General features: G+C 39.7%; 1 protein-coding gene and 1 non-coding gene across 3 annotated transcripts in view; both read left to right on the top strand.

Annotated features, from left to right (window-relative positions):
* The window catches only part of LOC134217591 (plasmanylethanolamine desaturase 1), a 45,172-nt gene that overhangs the window by 19,223 nt on the left and 5,433 nt on the right, over positions 1–20,516 (top strand). For both annotated transcript variants that reach the window (XM_062696368.1, XM_062696369.1), the window contains exons 2-3: positions 962–1,636; positions 6,471–6,681. In XM_062696368.1, the coding sequence (XP_062552352.1) occupies positions 1,469–1,636; positions 6,471–6,681 (379 nt within the window). In that variant the 5' untranslated portion in view covers positions 962–1,468. The remainder of the gene's footprint in view (positions 1–961; positions 1,637–6,470; positions 6,682–20,516) is intronic.
* Positions 17,449–17,567, top strand: LOC134218590 (5S ribosomal RNA). The gene has a single exon (XR_009981380.1). It is a non-coding gene; the product is annotated as a 5S ribosomal RNA (ribosomal RNA).

Here is a 20,516-nt window from a genome sequence, read left to right as displayed (position 1 = left end):
ATCTCTTTTTCACGTTAAGCATAATGTTAAACAATGCTCATTGAATAAACAATATTTTATACTCAACACACAAGTTTGTTTAAATTATTTTTACACTGTAAAGTAAAAAAGAAATGAATTTTGTTATAGTAAAAAAAGGCAAACAATGATGAGCCAAACCATTCATGGGTAATCGCCATTTTAAAGTATTTAATGGTCTGCTATTTGAACCAGAACACACCCGTTCTGGGTTGTGCCCAAAGTTCTTCGCAGTTGGAACATAAACAGGGAGGTGTTCAACCGAACAGGCGATAATTCATCAAATATTCAAAGAAGGGTTGCTGAACGTTGGGAAGTACAGCATCTGTGCATGTGGGGACTCATCACACATTACGGTCACCATACATATCCGGTTCCGCATTCTACAATGGCCTTAAGCCACGAGACATATTCGGTGTCGGTGGGATAGTGTTCCACGTGAGACGGCTTATCAAATATTTATAATAACAAGCTATTCCCACCACAGGATGTTCCACAATCATTTTGTGCTGCATACAATGTAATTGTTGAGCCATGGTTCCACATATTTAGTCTAACAACCCATCCGGTTGCCGTTTTGCTGGGGTGATGATATAAATGAGCCTAAAGTGACATTCCGTGCTCCATCGTCCAACTGTATGAACCAAACCCGGAATCCGCGCAGCGTTTGTGGGTTTTACGCTGTTGGCAAATTTGTCGGGGCTGAAAAACTAATTATCACTAATAGAGTGGAAGTGAAAAATAACTATGAATATGAGTTAATTGGCGCTGGAGAAAGAGTGTCATGCGATTACATTAATCTCTTTGGGAGTTTGAAATAGAAATGTGACCACTAAGTTATGTAATTATTATGAACTGAATAAATTGAACCACAGTCCAAATAAATGTCTTGCTCACAATATCCATCATTTGATGAGTTATTTTTTTTATCCTTTCGTTACAGAACAGTTGCCGTGTACAGCAAGAATTCAAATTCAAATTCGGGAAAAGTAAAGCCATATAGGAAGTGATATAGTTCAAGGAAATAAACTGTGATAATCTATAAGCAAACGTGCTCTACGAACCCCACAAAAAAAAAAAACGATTCGGAAACAACTAACGGTTCTAGAAAAGGTTGCAAAGGTACCAACATAGGTCGAAGTGGAAAAGTGAAAAGCCATGCCATCCAGTAACAAAGGCCAACTGTCTTGAAGTGGTAAATAGAGTACCTTTACTTGCCTGTAATCGCAAATCAGTGTTCAGTGATGTTTGGTGCGCACGTGTTGAAGCCAAGAATCGGAGTAGACCGACAGCTCGGACAAAGGCACAAAATTGTTTCACCTTGAGCCAGAAGGGAACGGTAAACAGTGCCACAAACGGCGCCGCATAAAGAAGACAGTGTTCCAGTTCTGAGAAGCTTTCCAACGTCTGCGAGGGATTGATTCTTCGGTCCGTTACATGGGACGGTAATATGGATTTAATATCGCTTCCACCGTGCTCTCGACGAGTGGACACTGGCAAGATGGGAAGCGGGGTTGCAGAGCACCATCACCAGCTTACCATCACGACCGGGACCAGTGCAACTGGTGGTCTCTCGCCCACATCGACGACGATAAAGATCTCGACCACGTATCTGAAGGTAAGCTGGTGTGTTTGGTTTTGTAGTTGTTCTTTAGTTTTGCTTATTGGTAGTTAATTTTCTAAAATGAGGTTAAGTGTTATCAGTTAGTGTATTATGGAGCCTTTATGAATTTAGTGGGATTAAGATTGCCTCGAAATCGTTCTAATTATTCGTACTGATAGCGAGAACTAATTTTTATTGTTATTTTTGGTACAATCGCTATATTACCATGCGCTTTATAAGATTTTACAATTGTTTATGCAATCAAGACCACAGCGAAACTACTATAAAATATATTGACATGATTTCTAGATGGCCACTGTTATTAAATTATCTCTTACAGATTTCAATGAGCGACTATTGTATGGTATTATGATGATGATTTTATTACAAAAATCTTGATTTTGTGTATCATCATGGCTTTTGTGGTACCGTCATTTGGAGCCTATTCACAAAGGGAGTATCACTACTAAAATTGTTGTACTCTTGTATATGTTTGATAGCCATATTTTTAGATAGGGGAACGATTATGTAGAGGTGATATACATATTCTTATATTTTGCTGCCCCTTTCTTCGATACTCAATAGGCAGATTTGTGTTTTTTTTATCATACACTCGATATTGTAAAAACCTCGCGTTCGAAATAATCAATGGCGTGAGGTGTAAATCCATCAATATTTTGCATTGTCTCAACCATGTTTTTTTTAGATTGCACTCAATAGAAATGAAACAAACAAAAATTGGTCAAACAATATTAATTCTATATAAATTTTTTTTCAGCAAATCATATTCATATGACACGATGAACAAATGCTTTCATGGCACAAACCACTTCTTCTTCTTCTTCTTTTTCTTCTTATTGGCATTTCATCCCCAAAGTGGGACAGAGCCGCCTCGCAGCTTAGTGTTCATTCAGCACTTCCACAGTTATTAACTGCGAGGTTTCTAAGCCAAGTTACCATTTTTGCATTCGTATATGTGAGGCTAACACGATGATACTTTTATGCCCAGGGAAGTCGAGACAATTTCCAATCCGAAACTTGCCTAGACCGGCACCGGGAATCGAACCCAGCCACCCTCAGCATGGTCTTGCTTTGTAGCCGCGCGTCTTACCGCACGGCTAAGGAGGGAACAAACCACTACAAATTGTAATTAGTTGATTGTGGTATAATAATCAACTGTTAATCAAATTCAACGGAAAAAGAGATAATTTGTGCAAATAAGAATTGGACTTATGAATACAAAAATTTACTTCTCGCGAAACCTAAAATCAGAGCTGTGTTGGTATATGTATTATACAGATTTCAACATAGTATTAGTGTGAACATTGAAATATATTTTTGTACAATGTTATGGTGTGATAAAAACTGTAAAATATGCAAAATTAAAATTTTTCGTGTCGAGTGTTACACTTACCCCCTTTTTGCACTTCCCACAGTGTACCTTATATCAAAGGAGACAAGTTCTACGTGGTTCTTCAAGCGCCTAGTGCCATTCAGGACCTGGCGCAGCGGCGCGAAATACGTACTGGTACCACGTTCGGAGCGAAAGGCATGCTGCCTGTTATCCAAACGGCCGCTTGTTACTAAAATCTCCGTCAGCCGTCTGTTGCCCATTCGCTCTACAACCTTCGCAGTGACGTTCGTGAGGGCGATCGGTCGGTAGCTGCCGGCATCGCTGTGAGAGCCACGACTTTTCGGTATCGTAACATCGAGGTGTGATCGCCACTGTTTGGGATGGGTGCCCGAGAGCCCCGCACTGTTGATGCCCTCAAGGACGGCGAGTTTTCCGCCAGTGGGCAGACACTTCAGCATAGGTTATTCGTTTTCGTCGGGTCCCGCGGATTTACCCTTGTCTTTACGCAAGACGAAGTCTTGCTCATCCAGGGAAAAAGGATGGTTATAGCCTTCTTGGCCAGTATCTGGAGGAACCTGAAATCAGTTATCTCATAGGCAGGATAATGGTGTTTTTTTTTGCAAAAGGGATCTGGATACCGTTTTGACTCAAATCCCGAACAGACTCATATTCCGAACACTCAATACATGGAAAATTAGCGGAATAATTCCAATGATATGGAAATGCTAATATCATCTTCCAAACTTAGACGTACATGTTCATGATAGAATTAGAGGCGAAAGTATAGAATTGATAGTTCCGTTAGGATACGGCAGGCATGGAGAATGTTTTTATAGAAGTCGATTTGAATGCGAACGGAGGGCAATATTTGTGATGGCACATATCACAAGACCTTCCTTCTGCCAAGCTCTCGTATGAAGGGGGAGGGAAGAATATCAGTGTGGAAGCTGATATATCTCCACTGGCAGTGCGACATGCTGCACGCAGATAGATCTATCCCTCATTCTTTTTGTCTACATCCCGTTGAATAGAACGTACTCGATGATCTAGAACAGCAACTCAATTTGATTTGCACAATGAGACCCCAGTATGAGGGCAATAGTGTTAAAGGTAAGATCTTCGCTTATTGCTTCTATTGTTAAAATGTGTTAGGGGCCGTATACATACTACGTAAGCATTTATGGGGAAAGGGGGGGTCTGTCGTTTTCTTACACACCATTTAAATGAAAAATCATTTGTATGGAAGAAATCTTACAATGGGGGGAGAGAGTGTCGAAAACCCAGAAAAAATGTTTACGTAATAAGTGTACGACAAGAAGTTATCAAAGACTTTTTGACCTTGTCGGCCCATTTCCGCACGCAATGCTCATGGTAGGAGACTTGACCGCACATAATTGCCTATGGGGTTCTAAAGAATCACCTTAGGAAGAACCATAGCACTATGGGCCAGGATATAGATTTACGAGGAAAGATGCATTTTACGCCAAAACTATATTTTTAAGAAAAAAAAGTTCGACATACTTGTTCGGAATATTAAGGCCGTCATTATGGTGCTATAGAAAAATAGGATGGCCTATTATTTAGAAACATTAGGTAAAACAACTCTAAATCAACTTTGAGAATATTGTATGTCAGTATTCCGAAAAAAGAAGAATATTTGTTTTTTTTTCTTCTAAATAATGGGCCACCCTATTCTACGATACAATTCATTTTTAACTCATTCAATTCTTTCAAAATCAAAACACTTTCCAGCCGTTCTGATGTTTAACAAAACTATTTTTTTTTCAATCCCTGACGACAACAAAATCAAAATCGGAATCTTGTGAAAAAAATCATTTGAAATCTGCTGCCGCCGATGACAGCCTCTCGATTTGCTATACAGACGACTTGCTCCATCCTTGCGATTAGTTTTTTTTATAGCAAACACCCGCACAAGGCCGACACTGGGACCGATACCGACGCCATCGGATTTTCTGCAGTCTGCAAAAAATTCCTCTCAATTTAACACTCTTTTGTATATAAAAGTAGTGCTGAAAAGGACCGAGTAATTTCCAATAATGCTCCTTTCAGTGTCTAACGGTATTAACACGAGTGAGAAATTTGCGGCAAAACTATTTATTTTTATAATGCGCTTATTTTCATAATGCACATTTATTTATTTTTATAATGCGCATTTGCAATCACTAATATTTAGCATGCAAGGAAAATCACTTAACCTTCCTAACGTTATGAAAACTCATATGTGAATATGTACGTTATGTGGAAGATATTGATTTAGAAAATGTATTGGAGGTAACCACTTTCCCTTCGATGGGACTCGAACCCATGACCCTACAGTACGCTAGACTGGTGCTTTAACCAACTAAGCTACGAAGGACCTCCGTCGGCCTTCGCAACCTAGCGGCTACTGAACGAGCTCGAGATTCCCAAATTGGACGCATAGTCAAATCACTCGCAATCCATTTCTCAAGCCAATACTTCCACATGTGTATTGTACACGTCCACATTAGAGGAGCGTGAGTATTTAGAATGTGAGAAATGGATTGCGAGTGATTTGACTATGCGTCCAATTTGGGAATCTCGAGCTCGTTCAGTAGCCGCTAGGTTGCGAAGGCCGACGGAGGTCCTTCGTAGCTTAGTTGGTTAAAGCACCAGTCTAGCGTACTGTAGGGTCATGGGTTCGAGTCCCATCGAAGGGAAAGTGGTTACCTCCAATACATTTTCCAAATCAATAACTTCCACATAACGTACATATTCACATATGAGTTTCCATAACATTGTAAATTAACGTCCAAGTCGGGTGGTTTAATCCCCGGAAATAGGCAATTACCTTTGATTGAACTGAAGGCAAGTGAATTGAACAAGTCGCTTGAATTGAACGTGTAAAACACCTTCAATCAATTCACTTGAAAGGAACATGTTCAAATTTGGCAAGTCAATTGAATTCAACTGAGTTGTTCAATTCACTTTCCCTGACAAAGCGTAGCATCAAAGATGGAAAATAGAACGATTCTTCTACATACACTCGCATTTGTCGCTTATGAGTTGATTGTCAATTAAATGACATTGACGTCAATTTAATAAATATATTTCTTGCTAAACATAAATTATAAGATATTTTATATCTAATTTACTCTACTGACTGTGACCTTTTTTCACGCCCTATCCGAATATATGCACCTTCTATTATTGTTCTTACTTCTTAAAACTAATATGAAAAACATATTGAATTTGGTGACTCAGCGGCTGCGGAACCAATTAGATGTCGACGCCAACGAGTCGAAGCCACTGAAAGTTCCAACAAGTTCGAAACATTACAAACCCTTGCATGTACACTCCAGAAAAATAAAATTATTCTCCGCTTTCCTGCTCAGTGAACATGAATTTTGATTGAATACAGAACGGTGGCATGCATGATTGAGCAATTTAATATAGCGGCATGCCAAATGAATCGTGCGGAAAAAGAACTGCTCTGATTCTGTTTTCCTTCCGCAGACACCCGTCAAGACGGATCAAGAAATCCTGGAGAACTCCATGCTGGAAGATGATCCCAACTCTAACACAATCCTCACCACAGGAACGGAGTGCTGTGCCAACGATGGGGCGAACGGAAAAAGCCCCAATGGATGCGACAGCCTGGAAAAGCGACCACGATGGGGACCACAGCACAAAGGGGCCCAGGAACTGGCTAAACTATACAGCAGTGGTAAGTGAATTTCAGTTCGCCGCCGCAACGTGATGATAGACTGCTACGAGGCGGCCGGCATGTTAAGGCTCGGATGTGGTCAGAAGCGAGAAAACGTTAGCAATCGTTCGAGTGGCGATGCGTTTGGTTGTACAGGTGTATCTGGATTTTATGAACTTTTCCTATGCGAAGATTCATTTGACAACTTATTTAGTATTGATCTTTATTGTTCAGAAACAAATATAAATGACAAAGATTCATGATAAATTTGGAGCCATATAATTGCAGTATATCTGTAACATGGAAGGGGATACCAATCTCGCATGTGGAGTAGCTTCAGTCGAATTGAAATCATTAGCACAACGCAGTATATGTATTGGGGAATATTCCGTGCTTGGTGAGATCCGGTGCACTGATGGTACATTTTGTAATTGTTACGATTAGTGGAACGGTTTCCCCGGATTCAGACCGGACCGGCTGCCACCAGTAGTAAGTGGCGTACCGCAATGGCAGTGCCAGGTCGGTAACATACACATTGGGGCTGTTTGTTTGTTGTTAATGGTTTTAGGTTGGGCACTGACTGTGTGTCGGCCGACAATACCTCAAGCGAATGGCCAGAGTGGTGCAACCAATCTTATTATGATGCAATTTGGATGATGACGTTTCTATTGCTTTTGTTGGTTTTGTGGGTATGGGATTTGGGTGTAATGAAATTTAATTTACTTGGGTATATCGCACAGGTTTAAATTTCAGGTTTTCGTAAATTTTTCTTTAATAATGTTTTATTCAGTAGATTGACCTTGTAAGAAATTGGCTGTTATTTGTATACATAGGTGGAAAGTATTCAATAATGTGAATCACCAGATATTTTTCTATGCACATACGATGGAATGAGATACTTATTCTTCTTCTATTCTTCTTCTTTAATGACTTTAAATTCCAATAGAAATTTTGCTATTCATCACTATACTACACAATAAATACCCTTCTTCTTCTTCTTCTTCTTCTTCTTCTTATTGGCATTAAATCCCCACACTGGGACAGAGCCGCCTCGCAGCTTAGTGTTAATTAAGCACTTTCACAGTTATTAACTGCGAGGTTTCTAAGCCAGGTCTCCATTTTTGCATTCGTACATCACGAAGCTAGCATGATGATACTTTTATGCCCAATGAAGTCGAGACAATTTCCAATCCGAAAATTGCCTAGACCGGCACCGGGAATCGAACCCAGCCACCCTCAGCATGGTCTTGCTTTGTAGCCGCGCGTCTTACCGCACAGCTAAGGAGGGCCGCCCTACGCCTACAAAAATCCTAGGCCTGACCGAGAATCAAATTAGCTATTTCTGGAATGGACCTTTGCTCGTGAAGGCCAACTGAAGGTCTAAACTAATAATCTTATGAAAGTACAGATAATGCTGAACAGGGTCGGATTTATGCTTCTGGGGGCCCGAGCCAAACATTTTTGGACGTCCCTAAGTGTACAGAAATATGTAAGTAATGGGTACTGATCGTCTCTCCCCCCGAACCTACAGAATGTTCCCAATTTACATGACCTTTTCCTCCAGAAATATCACGTCGGGTAAAACAAACTTTGATAGATGCAAAAAGTTCGCTGGTAGCTCCAAATGTCAACCACCATGCTCAAAATAGATTGGCCCATTCACCTTCTGAACTTGAGCTTGCCAAGCAAAGTATTAATAGCATCGAACCTCCACAGCCAGCACCCACAAAATGTCCGTTTCACATTGGGGAAAGGTAAGCAAAATTAGAAGCCAGTCGAGCCACAGCCCATCTAAATATTTTGCTTCCCCTCTCTTTTGGCACCAGAATTCGTACACACGTCCGCACATATTTCAGAATGCAACAAACTTGACTCAGACAGGTGGCCCACTCACCTATATAAAGGTACGGTATCCATTCGTTAGGAATACGGATGAGTGAATGTATAAAAAATGCTATTTGCAATTGATAGGGTAACATGACCTATTATGGATGAAAAGTTAATTGGATATTTTCTTTAATATTGAAGTGGCCGATTGGGTGCCAATTTTACCGTAGTTTCTGAGAAAAAAGTGCTAAAATGTGTTATTCTATTAACATTTCCCATGGAAACAATAAACTCAAGAGATGCAATATAAAAAGTGAAATAGGAAATGAAATTCATCGGATAAAAAGTATTTCCATTTGATGAAATGCTTTGACAATGGCTTTGAATATTGCTGCATCCGGAATGGTGTACCACACCGACAGGGTATTTTCCCCTGAATGAATCATGAATAACATTTCCATAAATACCATATATCGGTTGAGCCATCGTCATCGCCGTTGTCGATAAGCAGTCAACCGAACACGATAGGTCGTACCTTCATGTTGTAGCTTTCAAGCTTTCTTTGGGCGTGTTATTCTTACGGAATTCGCTTACCATTTCTTATATCTGATAATATAGAATAAACTCCTTATACACAAAGACTATATTGGTTTTGGGAAAAAATCACAAAAAACTAACTTCAACAATACAATTAATTTTTATTTTAATGGTAAGAATATTTAAGAAATTCCCCATTATTAAATAGTATGGGATTTTCACTACTTTATGATGCGATTTATATATTCTTAATGTTTTATATAATGTAACAGTGATCCCCAAAGTGCGGCTCGCCGGCATATGGCCCTTTAAGCTTTTTCTTGCGGCCCGCAAATGATTTCTGAGAATACACTACAAGTGACTCATTGATAAATATTATACGACCGGGAAAGCTTCTTATCATTCCCAATATTTTTGTGTACTCGAAAACCTGGCAAGCTAACATCAATATGATAAACTGTGTCTTATATATCGTCAATAATTTGACCATTATGATGGAAATAAACTTCTATGTTATCGACCCGAGTTAGGATAATAGCAAATTTATTTTTAATCGTAGATTTGAAATTGCTTTTTTTTAATAAGTTTGGTTTGGCGAAATAGAGCTGAGTATTACTTCCAGAATTTACGTTGTATATATCAACTATGGATTCTGCTCAGTATACCATTCGAACTTTTTTAGAATCACAAACAGATTCTGTTCAGAACCTTCAAACGGATTCAGTTCAGAATCCCAAACATATTATGTTCAATCCTAAACGGACGCTATTCAAAATTTCAAACAAATTCCGAAAGAATTCGTCTCCGAATGTGGACCTGAATTCTGTTCAGAATTACGTGCGAGTTCTTTTTAGAATGTCAAATGGATTCTGTTTAGAATTCTAAACGGATTCTGTTCAGCATTCCTGTCGGATTCCTGGGTGAATGCTTCTCACAGCAATAAAATATTTTGTTCAATTATAAAATATTCTGTAATATTGAATATAAACAGAAAAACAAATATTGCAAAAATACCGCGGTTCACTTCAATAGCTCACAATTTCTGTGCGGCCCTTGATAGCAAGCATGCTGCAAAGCACTGATTTATACAATATAACTACATTTGTTCAAATTTATGTTAATAAGTTTTTTTTTATAAATAACTTTTCAAAAAAGTATTGCTAGGTTTAAATTAGGCAAGTTAATCGACCAACTCAGTTGAATTAAAAATTACTTGCTAATATTTGAATTTGTCCTGTCTGCGCTCAAGTCAAGCAACTCGTTTGAACCGTCTAACCGAGGTTTATTAGTTTGATGTAATAGGTTTCATTTGCCTGTAGGCAGTTTCATCTTCTACATACAGAGCAAACCGTTTTCACTTTTTGATTCAGAACTATTTGAACGACTATAATTTAGTATGTGAAACAAATAGAAAAATGTTTTAACTTTACCAATGAAGTTTCAATATACTAAAGCCACACGAAGGCGCGCACTGGAATAACATCTGGGTGTGCACACCCCAGTATGTTTTGCTTTGCGCGTTCCGTGCGGTATCAGTTGTAATTACTAAATTATTTTTTTATGATTGCTTATTTTTTTATAGCTGTTATGGTGCAAAAAGTCCAGATTAAATTTTGTTATCTTTGAGCGAAGGGCAAGTCTGCATGTGGGGATTCCCTATAAACGCTTTGAAATGTGTCTCAAGAATTATGACAGCATACACAGGTATTGTAATGTCACGCTCAACTGATAAGTATTATCACTGACATTTGAGGAGCTACCTGACTTAAGCTGTAGTTGACTCATCGCAGACGTACGTTGTGTGTCATAAATGTGATACAATCAATGCATTACCGAACCGACAAATTAAGGTGAAGTTTGGAAAAATGTTTACACATAAGTATCAAATTCGCCTCGTTTTTTTGCCTTTCTCGTATACTAGGTATACGTAAAAGCTATATGATCGCTCCAAAATCAAACTTTTGATAGAAGGCTCGGAGACCCATAGTGTTATATACCAATCGACTCAGCTCGACAAATTGAGGTGATGTCTATTATGTGTGTATGTATTATGTATATGTGTTTAGCGTTAGCCGAATTACTCGCAACAAGTTTCAATAGACGGCCAGATCGGACTATGGGATCAGAAATGGACCAACACCGCTAGGTGATTAATCACCTAATCACCAGTGTTTTTGATTACGTTTTGGTGATTTATTCATTCATGTGAATGGCTCGACACAACCTGTGAGTAAACAGGGTTAAATTTTCATTTTGATTTGTCCATAAATGTTTTTTTCCGAGACACAGCAGCGTCATTGATATGTTATCAATTACGGTGCGAAATAAATGATGAACAAGTTCTCCAAAAACAAACCAAAAAACGCTACGTTCCGAGTGCAGCTTTTTGCTCTAACTTGAACATTAGGCTGTAAATGATTCTAATATGCATATGCACAGTTTAGTTATTTGTTTGAGAAACTGAGTTCATTTTTTTACAATTTCAAGACATCAACAACAACTTGTTCGAGGGCTCGATGTGCATATGTACTACAGTAGATATTTGCAAGATTTAATTCAAAACCCTGCTTAATCCACCTAACGGTGTTGGTGCCTTTCTAGGTCTTAAAAAGTACAAAAAAATATGAATGAGTGATTTCTTAGCGTGTTTGTACTTAACAAATAGTATTTTGGCCATAACATCTTAGTCCATAGTACGATCTGCTCAATTTTAAATAACAAACAAAACAAATTCCCCATCAAATGAAACCTGTAGCGAGTAATTCGGTCAATGCTAAGTTCCAAAAAGTTTGTCTGCAAAATACACAAGCACACATACATACACACACATACATACATACATACACACATAACAGACATCACCACAGTTCGTCGAGCTGAGTCGAATGGTATATTGTCGGCGTAGCACCAAGTTAGAATTCGGAAGTCGGGACTTCCGAACCGAACTTTCTTCCGAAGTTTTATTTGTCAAACTAATTGATGCGTTGTTTAGCGCATCTTTAGGCGAATCCAGCGCACTACTTCCGAAGTTGGGAAAGTTGCCTGTAGGGGAAGAGGCTCCAAAACGCCCCCCCCCCCCCCAGGCAAAATGCCTTTTGTGGTTACCCTTATATTTACCGTCATCCGTAACAAAACTAGATCTAAAATTATGTAGGTTATGGGAAGGTCGGAAAAACCGAAAATTTTCACATTTTGAAGAAACATCTAAACAATGTGAATATTATCAATATGATTGAGATTTTTGACAATTTTTGAATGGCATCAACTAGCTATCTTTTTTAACTGATGCATAATGTAAAAATACCCATGAATAGCGTTACAAATAAGACAATAAAGCAGTGTTTACTTAGCTAGGGCATATTGCCCCCCTTTCCCCTATCTGGAGAAAAATCCAACTTCGGTAGAAAAAGCGGTATAAATTTATTCCGGATAGACAATATAACACTATGGGTCTATAAGCATTCTACACAAAAAATTGGATTTGGAGCGATCATATAGCCTTTGCGTATTTTTAATACGAGAAATGCAAAAATGCGATTTGTCCACAAAATAGTTACACTGGTTAATAAAAAAAGAGGTTAAAGAGTCACCAAATATTGCAACTATGAATCTATTGCTTGCTTTCTAGATACATACATTAAAAAAAACCTTCTTTTGCCATGGTGAGCATTGAGCAACCATGCGTCTCCATGTACGTGTGGTGCATTGCACATATTGTGTTTATCTATAAGGGCGAACCACCACGAAAGACACTCGAAATACGAAATAGGGGAAGGGGGGGCATATGCCCTTGCTAAGCAAACACTGCTTTATTATCTTATTTGTAACGCTATTCATGGGTATTTTTACATTATGCATCAGTTAAACAAGATAGCTAGTTGATGCCATTAAACAATTGTCAAAAATCTCAATCATATTGATAATATTTACATTTCAAAAAAGTGTTGATATTCTGTTGCCGGAAAACCCGTGAGGCAAAACGCCTTTTAGCTGGCAACTCCTAGGGAACAAAGCACCACGCGTCGGCAAATCAGCATTCTGGTATGGATAGTGCGTGAAGACGCAAGTAAATTATAGGTTAGTGCCACTAGGGCGTTTTGCCTCGCCAAAATGTTAGATATTTCTTAAAAATGTGGAAATTTTCGGGTTTTCTGACCTTCCCATACACTATTATGAAACTTTTTTCGCCTAACCTACATAATTTTAGATCTAGTTTTGTTACGGACATCTTAATGACGGTAAATATGAGGGAAACCACGAAAGGCGTTTTGCCTCGGGAGGGAGTTTTGGGGCCTCTCCCCTACGCAATGAGAATCAAGAAAATAACAATATGTTGAAACGCACATCATGGTCATTTTTTTCAAATCAATATTTTTTTTCAAACCATTCAGGATGGCAACCCAAGTAACCTTTTTAAATTTTATGATTTACTACAAGAATAATTAAATCGTATAACAATAAAACCCTAGTCAAGGCTTTTTCTTCTTCATTGCTTACACAAAAATCTTTTGAAGTGTAGTATCTGCCTAGTTGACCCACTCTTGCAATGGGTCGTCTGAAGGGTAAATGTAAGACGGACGTCAAGATCGGAATATAATATACCATGAACAGGAACTCGGCACTAAAAACTTTTCGAAATACATTTGCAAACCATTTTAGAAAAAGTTGGCATCATTTAATACCTTTTCTAATCCACTTAATCTCGATGCCTGCGGAATTTTCTATTCATTTAATTTATTCAGATCAAGGCCGAAGTGGCCTGTGCGGTATATAAGAGCCTTCTCCTTTCGGCTCGGTCCATGGCTACACGTCGCCAACCACGCAGTCTACGGAGGGTCCGCAAGTCATCTTCCACCTGATCGATCCACCTTGCCCGCTGCGAACCTTGCCTTCTTGTGCCCGTCGGATCGTTGTCGAGAAGCATTTTCACCGAGTTATTGTCCGACATTCTGGCTACGTGCCCGGCCCACCGCAGTCGTCCGATTCTCGCGGTGTGAACGATGGATGGTTCTCCCAACAGCAGATGCAACTCGTGGTTCATTCGCCTCCTCCACGTACCGTCCACCATCTGCACCCCACCATAGATGGTACGCAGCACTTTCCTTTCGAAAACTCCAAGTGCGCGTTGGTCCTCCACGAGTATCGTCCAGGTCTCCTGTCCGTAGAGGACTACCGGTCTAATGAGCGTTTTGTAGATTGTCAGTTTGGTACGGCGACGAACTCTATTCGATCGGAGCGTCTTGCAGAGTCCAAAGTATGTACGATTTCCAGCCACTATCGTCCAGCGTCTCCGAATTCCTCTGCTGGTATCATTTTCGGCAGTCACCAGTGAGCCCAAGTACACAAATTCTTCTACCACCTCGATTTCGTCACCACCGATGAAAACTCGCGGTGGGTGGCTCACATTGTCTTCTATTGAACCTCTTCCTCCGCTTGGCTGCCCTCTTCAGTCTGATGTAGGCTTCCTCCATCTTCTCAAAGCTACGTGCCATAATATCTATGTCGTCGGCGAAGCCAAATAGCTGGACGGACTTATTGAAAATTGTACCACTCGTGTTAATCCCTGCTTTTCGTATTACCCCTTCCAAAGCGATGTTGAATAGCAGACACGAAAGACCATCACCTTGCCGTAACCCTCTGCGGGTTTCGAAGGACTAAAATAGATACTACCCCTAAACAATTTGAAAATTCCCATAAAAAATAGAAAATTGCCAGTAAAGAAATCATGGTATGAGCAAAAAATAAATATAAAATTTCCACAAATAAATCAAAATTTCCATAAACAATTAAACTTTTTCCACAAAACAAAAATAAATAAGCATTTTTAAAAGCAAAAATTGCAATTATAAAAGAAGAATTTTCCATAAAAAAAAGTGTTCCATGAAAAAAAAAAATACTATATTTCCATAAATAAATCAATATTAGCAATAAAAAATTACAAAATTTTCCACAAAATAAATATATTTTTTTTCCACAAAAAAATGAAAATTTTCCACAAAATGATCAATAAAGAGCAATAAAAAAATAAGAAAATTTCCATAAAGAAATATGCTTTAATATGCTAAATTATGCTTTTTTTTATAGATGATTCCTTCTTTAAAAGCGTTTAAAGTACATGTAAAATTTCATCAGCTTTATTGCTTTCTTGTATTTTTTTATGGAAATTTTCTTATTTTTTATTGCTCTTTATTGGTTATTTTGTGGAAAATTTTTAATTTCTTATGGAGAAAAAATATAATTTTTTTTTGGAAATTTTGTTATTGTTTATTGCTAATATTGATTTATTTATGGAAATTTAGTATTTTTTTCGTGGAACATTTTCATTTCTTTATGGAAAATTCTTCTTTTACAATTGCTATTTTCGCTTTTAAAAGTGCTTATTTGTTTTTGTTTTGTGGAACATTCTTAATTATTTATGGAAATTTGGTTTTATTTGTGGAAATTTTATATTTATTTATTGCTCATACCCTGATTTCTTTATTAGCAATTTCCTAACTGTTTATTGAAAATTTCTAATTTTTAATGGAAATTTTATTATGCTGCCGTTCCGAAGAGACTCGAGAATGCCCCTGAAACTCGAACTACGCACATCACCCGATCCATCGTTGCTTTGATCAACCGTGTCAGTTTATCCGGAAATCCATGTTCATGCATTAGCTGCCATAGTTGGTCCTGATCGATTGTATCATATGCGGCTTTGAAGTCGATGAATAGATGATGTGTGGGCACGTTGTATTCGCGGCATTTCTGCAGTACTTGGCGAATGGCGAAAACCTGGTCCGTGGTGGAGCGTTCGCCCATAAAACCCGCCTGGTACTGCCCCACAAACTCCCTTGCAATTGGTGCTAGTCGACGGCATAAAATTTGGGATAGTACCTTGTAGGCGGCGTTCAGCAATCTAATTGCGCGGTATGTGCTACAATCCAGCTTATCGCCCTTTTTGTAGATGGGACACACGACACCTTCCTCCACTCCTGCGGCAAAACTTCCTCCTCCCAAATCTTGGTAATGACCCAGTGCAGCGCTCTAGCCAGTGCCTCACCACCGTGTTTAAATAGCTCTCCTGGTAGTTAGTCAACCCCAGGGGCTTTGTTGTTCTTCAGCCGGTCAATCTCCTCCTGGATTTCCTGGAGATCCGGAGCCGGTAGAATTATGTCCTGCGCGCGTTCTCCCAGGTCCATCACCATACCGCCATCTTCGTCTGCACATCGCCATTCAAGTGCTCTTCGTAGTGCTGCCACCACCTTTGGATCACCTCACGCTCATTCGTAAGAAGGTTCCCGTTTATGTCCTTACACATATCAGGCTGTGTCACGTGGCCCTTACGTGAACGGTCCAACTTCTCATAGAACTTTCGTGAGTTATTAGCGCGTTATTAGTTACAGTTGCTCCGTCTCTTCACGGTATCGATCTTCCTGCTGACGCTTTATCGAGTTTTGTCTGTTCCGCGCCTGTTTATATCGTGCCTCGTTCGCCCTCGTGCGGTGTTGCAGCAATCTCGCCCATGCTGCATTCTTCTCTTCTACTAACTGCTCACATTCGCCGTCATACCAGTCGTTTCTCTGATCCGGGGGCACCGTGCCAAGTGCAGCGTTTGCGGTGCTACCAATGGCGGATCGAATATCTTTCCAGCCATCTTCAAGATACGCTGCGCCTAGCTGCTCTTCCGTTGGGAGTGCCACTTCCAGCTGCTGCGCGTATTCTTGGGCTAGTCTACCGTCTTGTAGCCGCCCAATGTTAAGCCGCGGCGTCCGACTTCGACGCCTCTTGTTCACCGTCTTGAGTTTCGAGCTCAGTCATACTGCAACGAGGTAGTTGTCTGTCCCAATATTCGCGTAAGTGCGGACGGTCTTGATGTCGGAGAAGAATTTACCGTCGATTAGAACGTGATCGATTTGGTTTTCATTTTCTTGGTTAGGTGATCTCCATGTGGCCTTGTGGATGTTTTTGCGGGGAAAGAAGGTGCTTCGGACTACTTTTCCGCGGGAGGCTGCGAAATTTATGCATCGTTGGCCGTTGCCATTCGATACGGTGTGCAGACTTTCCGGTCCGATGACCGGTCTATACATTTCCTCCTTTCCTACCTGTACGTTCATGTCACCGATGACGATTTTGACGTCCCGCAGTGGGCATTCATCATATGTCTGCTCCAGCTGTGCGTAGAACGCTTCTTTCTCGTCGTCGGGTCTTCCTTCGTGTGGACAGTGCACGTTGATGATGCTATAGTTGAAAAAACGGCCTTTAATCCTCAGCTTGCATATCCTTGCGTTGATTGGCTGCCACCCAATCATGCGTTGGCGCACCTTACCCAGCACTATGAAGCCGGTTCCCAGCTCGTTGGTGGTGCCACAGAGCTTTGGTAGAAGGTAGCCGCCCGATGCCCGCTTTTCCACACTTTCTGTCCTGTCCAGCAAATCTCCTGCAGTCAACGATCATACCATGTTGAAAACACCAGTTCTCGTCCGATCACTGAAGTTAAGCAACATCGGGCGCGATTAGTACTTAGATGGGTGACCGCTTGGGAACGTCGCGTGTCGTTGGCCTTTATAGAGGGGTGCTTGGTGGCCTTGTGTCACTGCTTCTGCCTCATAAGCAGGAGATTAAGGGTTTGATCCCTGGCCCTTTCCAATTTCCTATTAGATAATTTCGTTAATCATATAACTCAATCTCTTTGCAAATCAAATTCTCATTGCTAGCAAGAATGATTCTAAATATAGAATTGTTATAAAAAGCTGCCTGTTACTTAGTAGCAGTAAATAAAATGTAAAAATAGATTGGTATTCATTTGTACCCGCATACGAATGCTATATACGGTCGCTATGCTCGTGCAGGCCTCATACAAGTAAGAATGTGTGAGGTTGATGTGCGGGTAGCGATGGTGTGGTAGACGTGTGCGTGGTATTAGAATCCAATAGCATTCAAATTCTAATTGTAAAAATGAATCCCATTAGAATTCACTTTAATACTTTTCATTACTCTAGTACTTCTAATTCTCATTCATATATTCCTATCCCATAGATCGCATCACTTACCAAAGTGAATCCAGATAATATATCCCTTCATACTAACACAATATCCTATCCTAAGACTATCGTGGAGATGCAGAGGTATACTCGGTCTCTAGTAGCAACGAGAGTTGAACTAATAATCCTTCCTTCCCTTGATGACCGTAAGGACGTGGCCGGCGCCGTAATTGACTTAGTAAAGTGCATTGTATTTCCGAAATTTGCACATTGAGAATGATAGCTAAACCCAAGCTCCATTCAATTGGTTCCCTGTGCAATTTCGCAAGTTCTAATCAATCACGGAGTAGCAACTACGAATTGTACGGTTATCCTGCTCATGCTCATGCTCATGTCCAGCAAATCTCCTGCAGCGCCACGACGTCGAAGTTGCGGGGATGTAATTCATCGTAGATCATCCTGTCGTACCTTGCTAAACCTAGCGACTTGTAGTTCCATGTTCCAAGCTTGCAATCGTGATCCTTTATTCGTCGCCTAGGTCTTTGCCGATTATATCGAGTCGCATTATCTCTTATATTGTTCGTATTTATTGGTTTTCCAGGCGGCTTATTGGGCCTGCGCAATCCTCCTGTCTCGTCGGAGGGCCGTCGTGTCAGGGCTGTTTAACGTCCCACCTATCACCAGGACTTGGGCTTGCGCCCTTGGAGCGGCACACGGTCGCTTTGGTGGGGCCTAGTTGCGGATACATGTAGCTTTTTTGTAGGAATTTAACAGGGCCCACTGTCAAACCCCACCACATCCTAGGCAAGCCCCACAACTCTCAGATGGCCTGGGGAGGGATCGTCAAGCCCTTGGACATAGTCCCTGCTGCCCGCGGAATTCTCTATATCTAACTTTATTCAAGCAATCACTTGAATTAATAAAACTCGTACAGTCTCATCAAAATAAACTAAACTGTATTATGTATGAAAACATAAAATATCATACCCAAATATTCAAATGAAATATTCTTAATAAACGAATAGAATAATTAAAGCATAGTTGATGTATGGTGCATCATTTTATGATGCCGAATGAGATTTATTGTGTCATAGAGTGCAAAACTCCGACATAGTTCATGTGGACTCAGAAAACAACGTTTCAATAAATATTTTCAGAAAAAAAGTAATTTTAAATTTGCAATTTTTTGCTAAATTATTATTTATTTATTTAATTATTTATTTAATTGTTCGTAGATGATTTGTTTAGAAAATATTACACATATCCTTGAATGTAGTGCAATATGATTACATATTTCGATTCAAAATCACTACTGATGTGTAGTGAAAAAATATGGCGATGGCATCCGAAATGATTTTTCGAGATTCATTTGCTCAAATTGTTTTGCTTCGATGAAATTCACTATAAAATCATAACATTTAGATGCAACATTTATGAAGCTGATTTTCATGTTGAATTGTCTATGTGCTAGATTGACTGGCTGCTACAAATGCCATTTGATGATTTTTCAACATATATGATAATCATAATAGAAGAATATTTGACAGTTCAAGTTTAAAAAACAAACGTCAGTACTCCACTAGTGATTGCTTGTGACGGCTAAGACCGATAAACAAAAATGCATATTTCCTGGTCAACGTCAATGGGAAAGTGAAATGTTTATAGTGACTAAAGTGGGTCTAGGCCACGTGTTATTTCTTCGATCTTTTTTCTATCACGATTTCGGAAATGCATAGTGCTTCTTCAAGATGATTGATGTACCCGAAAATGTGTGAGCATGCATATGGTGAGTAAGCAAGCAGCATGATAATATTTCAAAGCCATGTATTTTAGTAGAACAAAGTTTTCTCTTACTACTCGTTTTCATTTTCCAATTTTTTTTTCATTCGTCAGAAAAGCATAATTTGTATTTAATAAGACTTCTTATGTAGCAATCACAAATGCTAATTAATCTCATGTAATGCCAAAGTACCTTTAAAAGCTAGGCTGGCTCGTCGACGAAAAACTGCTTCAAAAGGTTTTGACAACAGCCAGAAAATGGATCATAACTTAAGTGTGTTTAATGCTTTTCCCTAAGCTAAAGTGCATGACTATTGTCGCAAAAAACATACTCTGTATCAAATAAACGGAAAAATAGATATGAATAGTTTGGCGTGTTTCTTTTGCGAGCAAAATTGTCTTGATTGAAAAAGCCGGTTGGTGCGGTTTAGCAGAACCACGACCAATTGTGGTAAGTAAATCGGTTAAAAATTAGTGTATGGAAAATTGGTAAATTTCGTCGCACAGACCACTTATCATCTAGCATGAGACAACGGATAGGATATTCACATAACACTTAGTGGACCAGTGGAGAACTTTTTGCTTACGGAGGAGTTGCTTACCTGCCGAGCCATCGGGACATGCTGCTCTTTGGCCTCCGAGATTGCCTCTTTGATGGTGCACAGCTGGTGGTCAATACTTTCTGGTGTCTCCGGACGCACCTCGTAATCGATGGTGTTGTCGACGCACTGCTGGAACCGCTGCCAGTTC

This window comes from Armigeres subalbatus, chromosome 2, assembly GCF_024139115.2.
Source record: "Armigeres subalbatus isolate Guangzhou_Male chromosome 2, GZ_Asu_2, whole genome shotgun sequence".
Classification (NCBI taxonomy): Eukaryota; Metazoa; Arthropoda; class Insecta; order Diptera; family Culicidae; genus Armigeres; species Armigeres subalbatus.
Note: the sequence above shows the minus strand (reverse complement) of the source record. Positions and strands in the feature narration are given on the sequence as shown.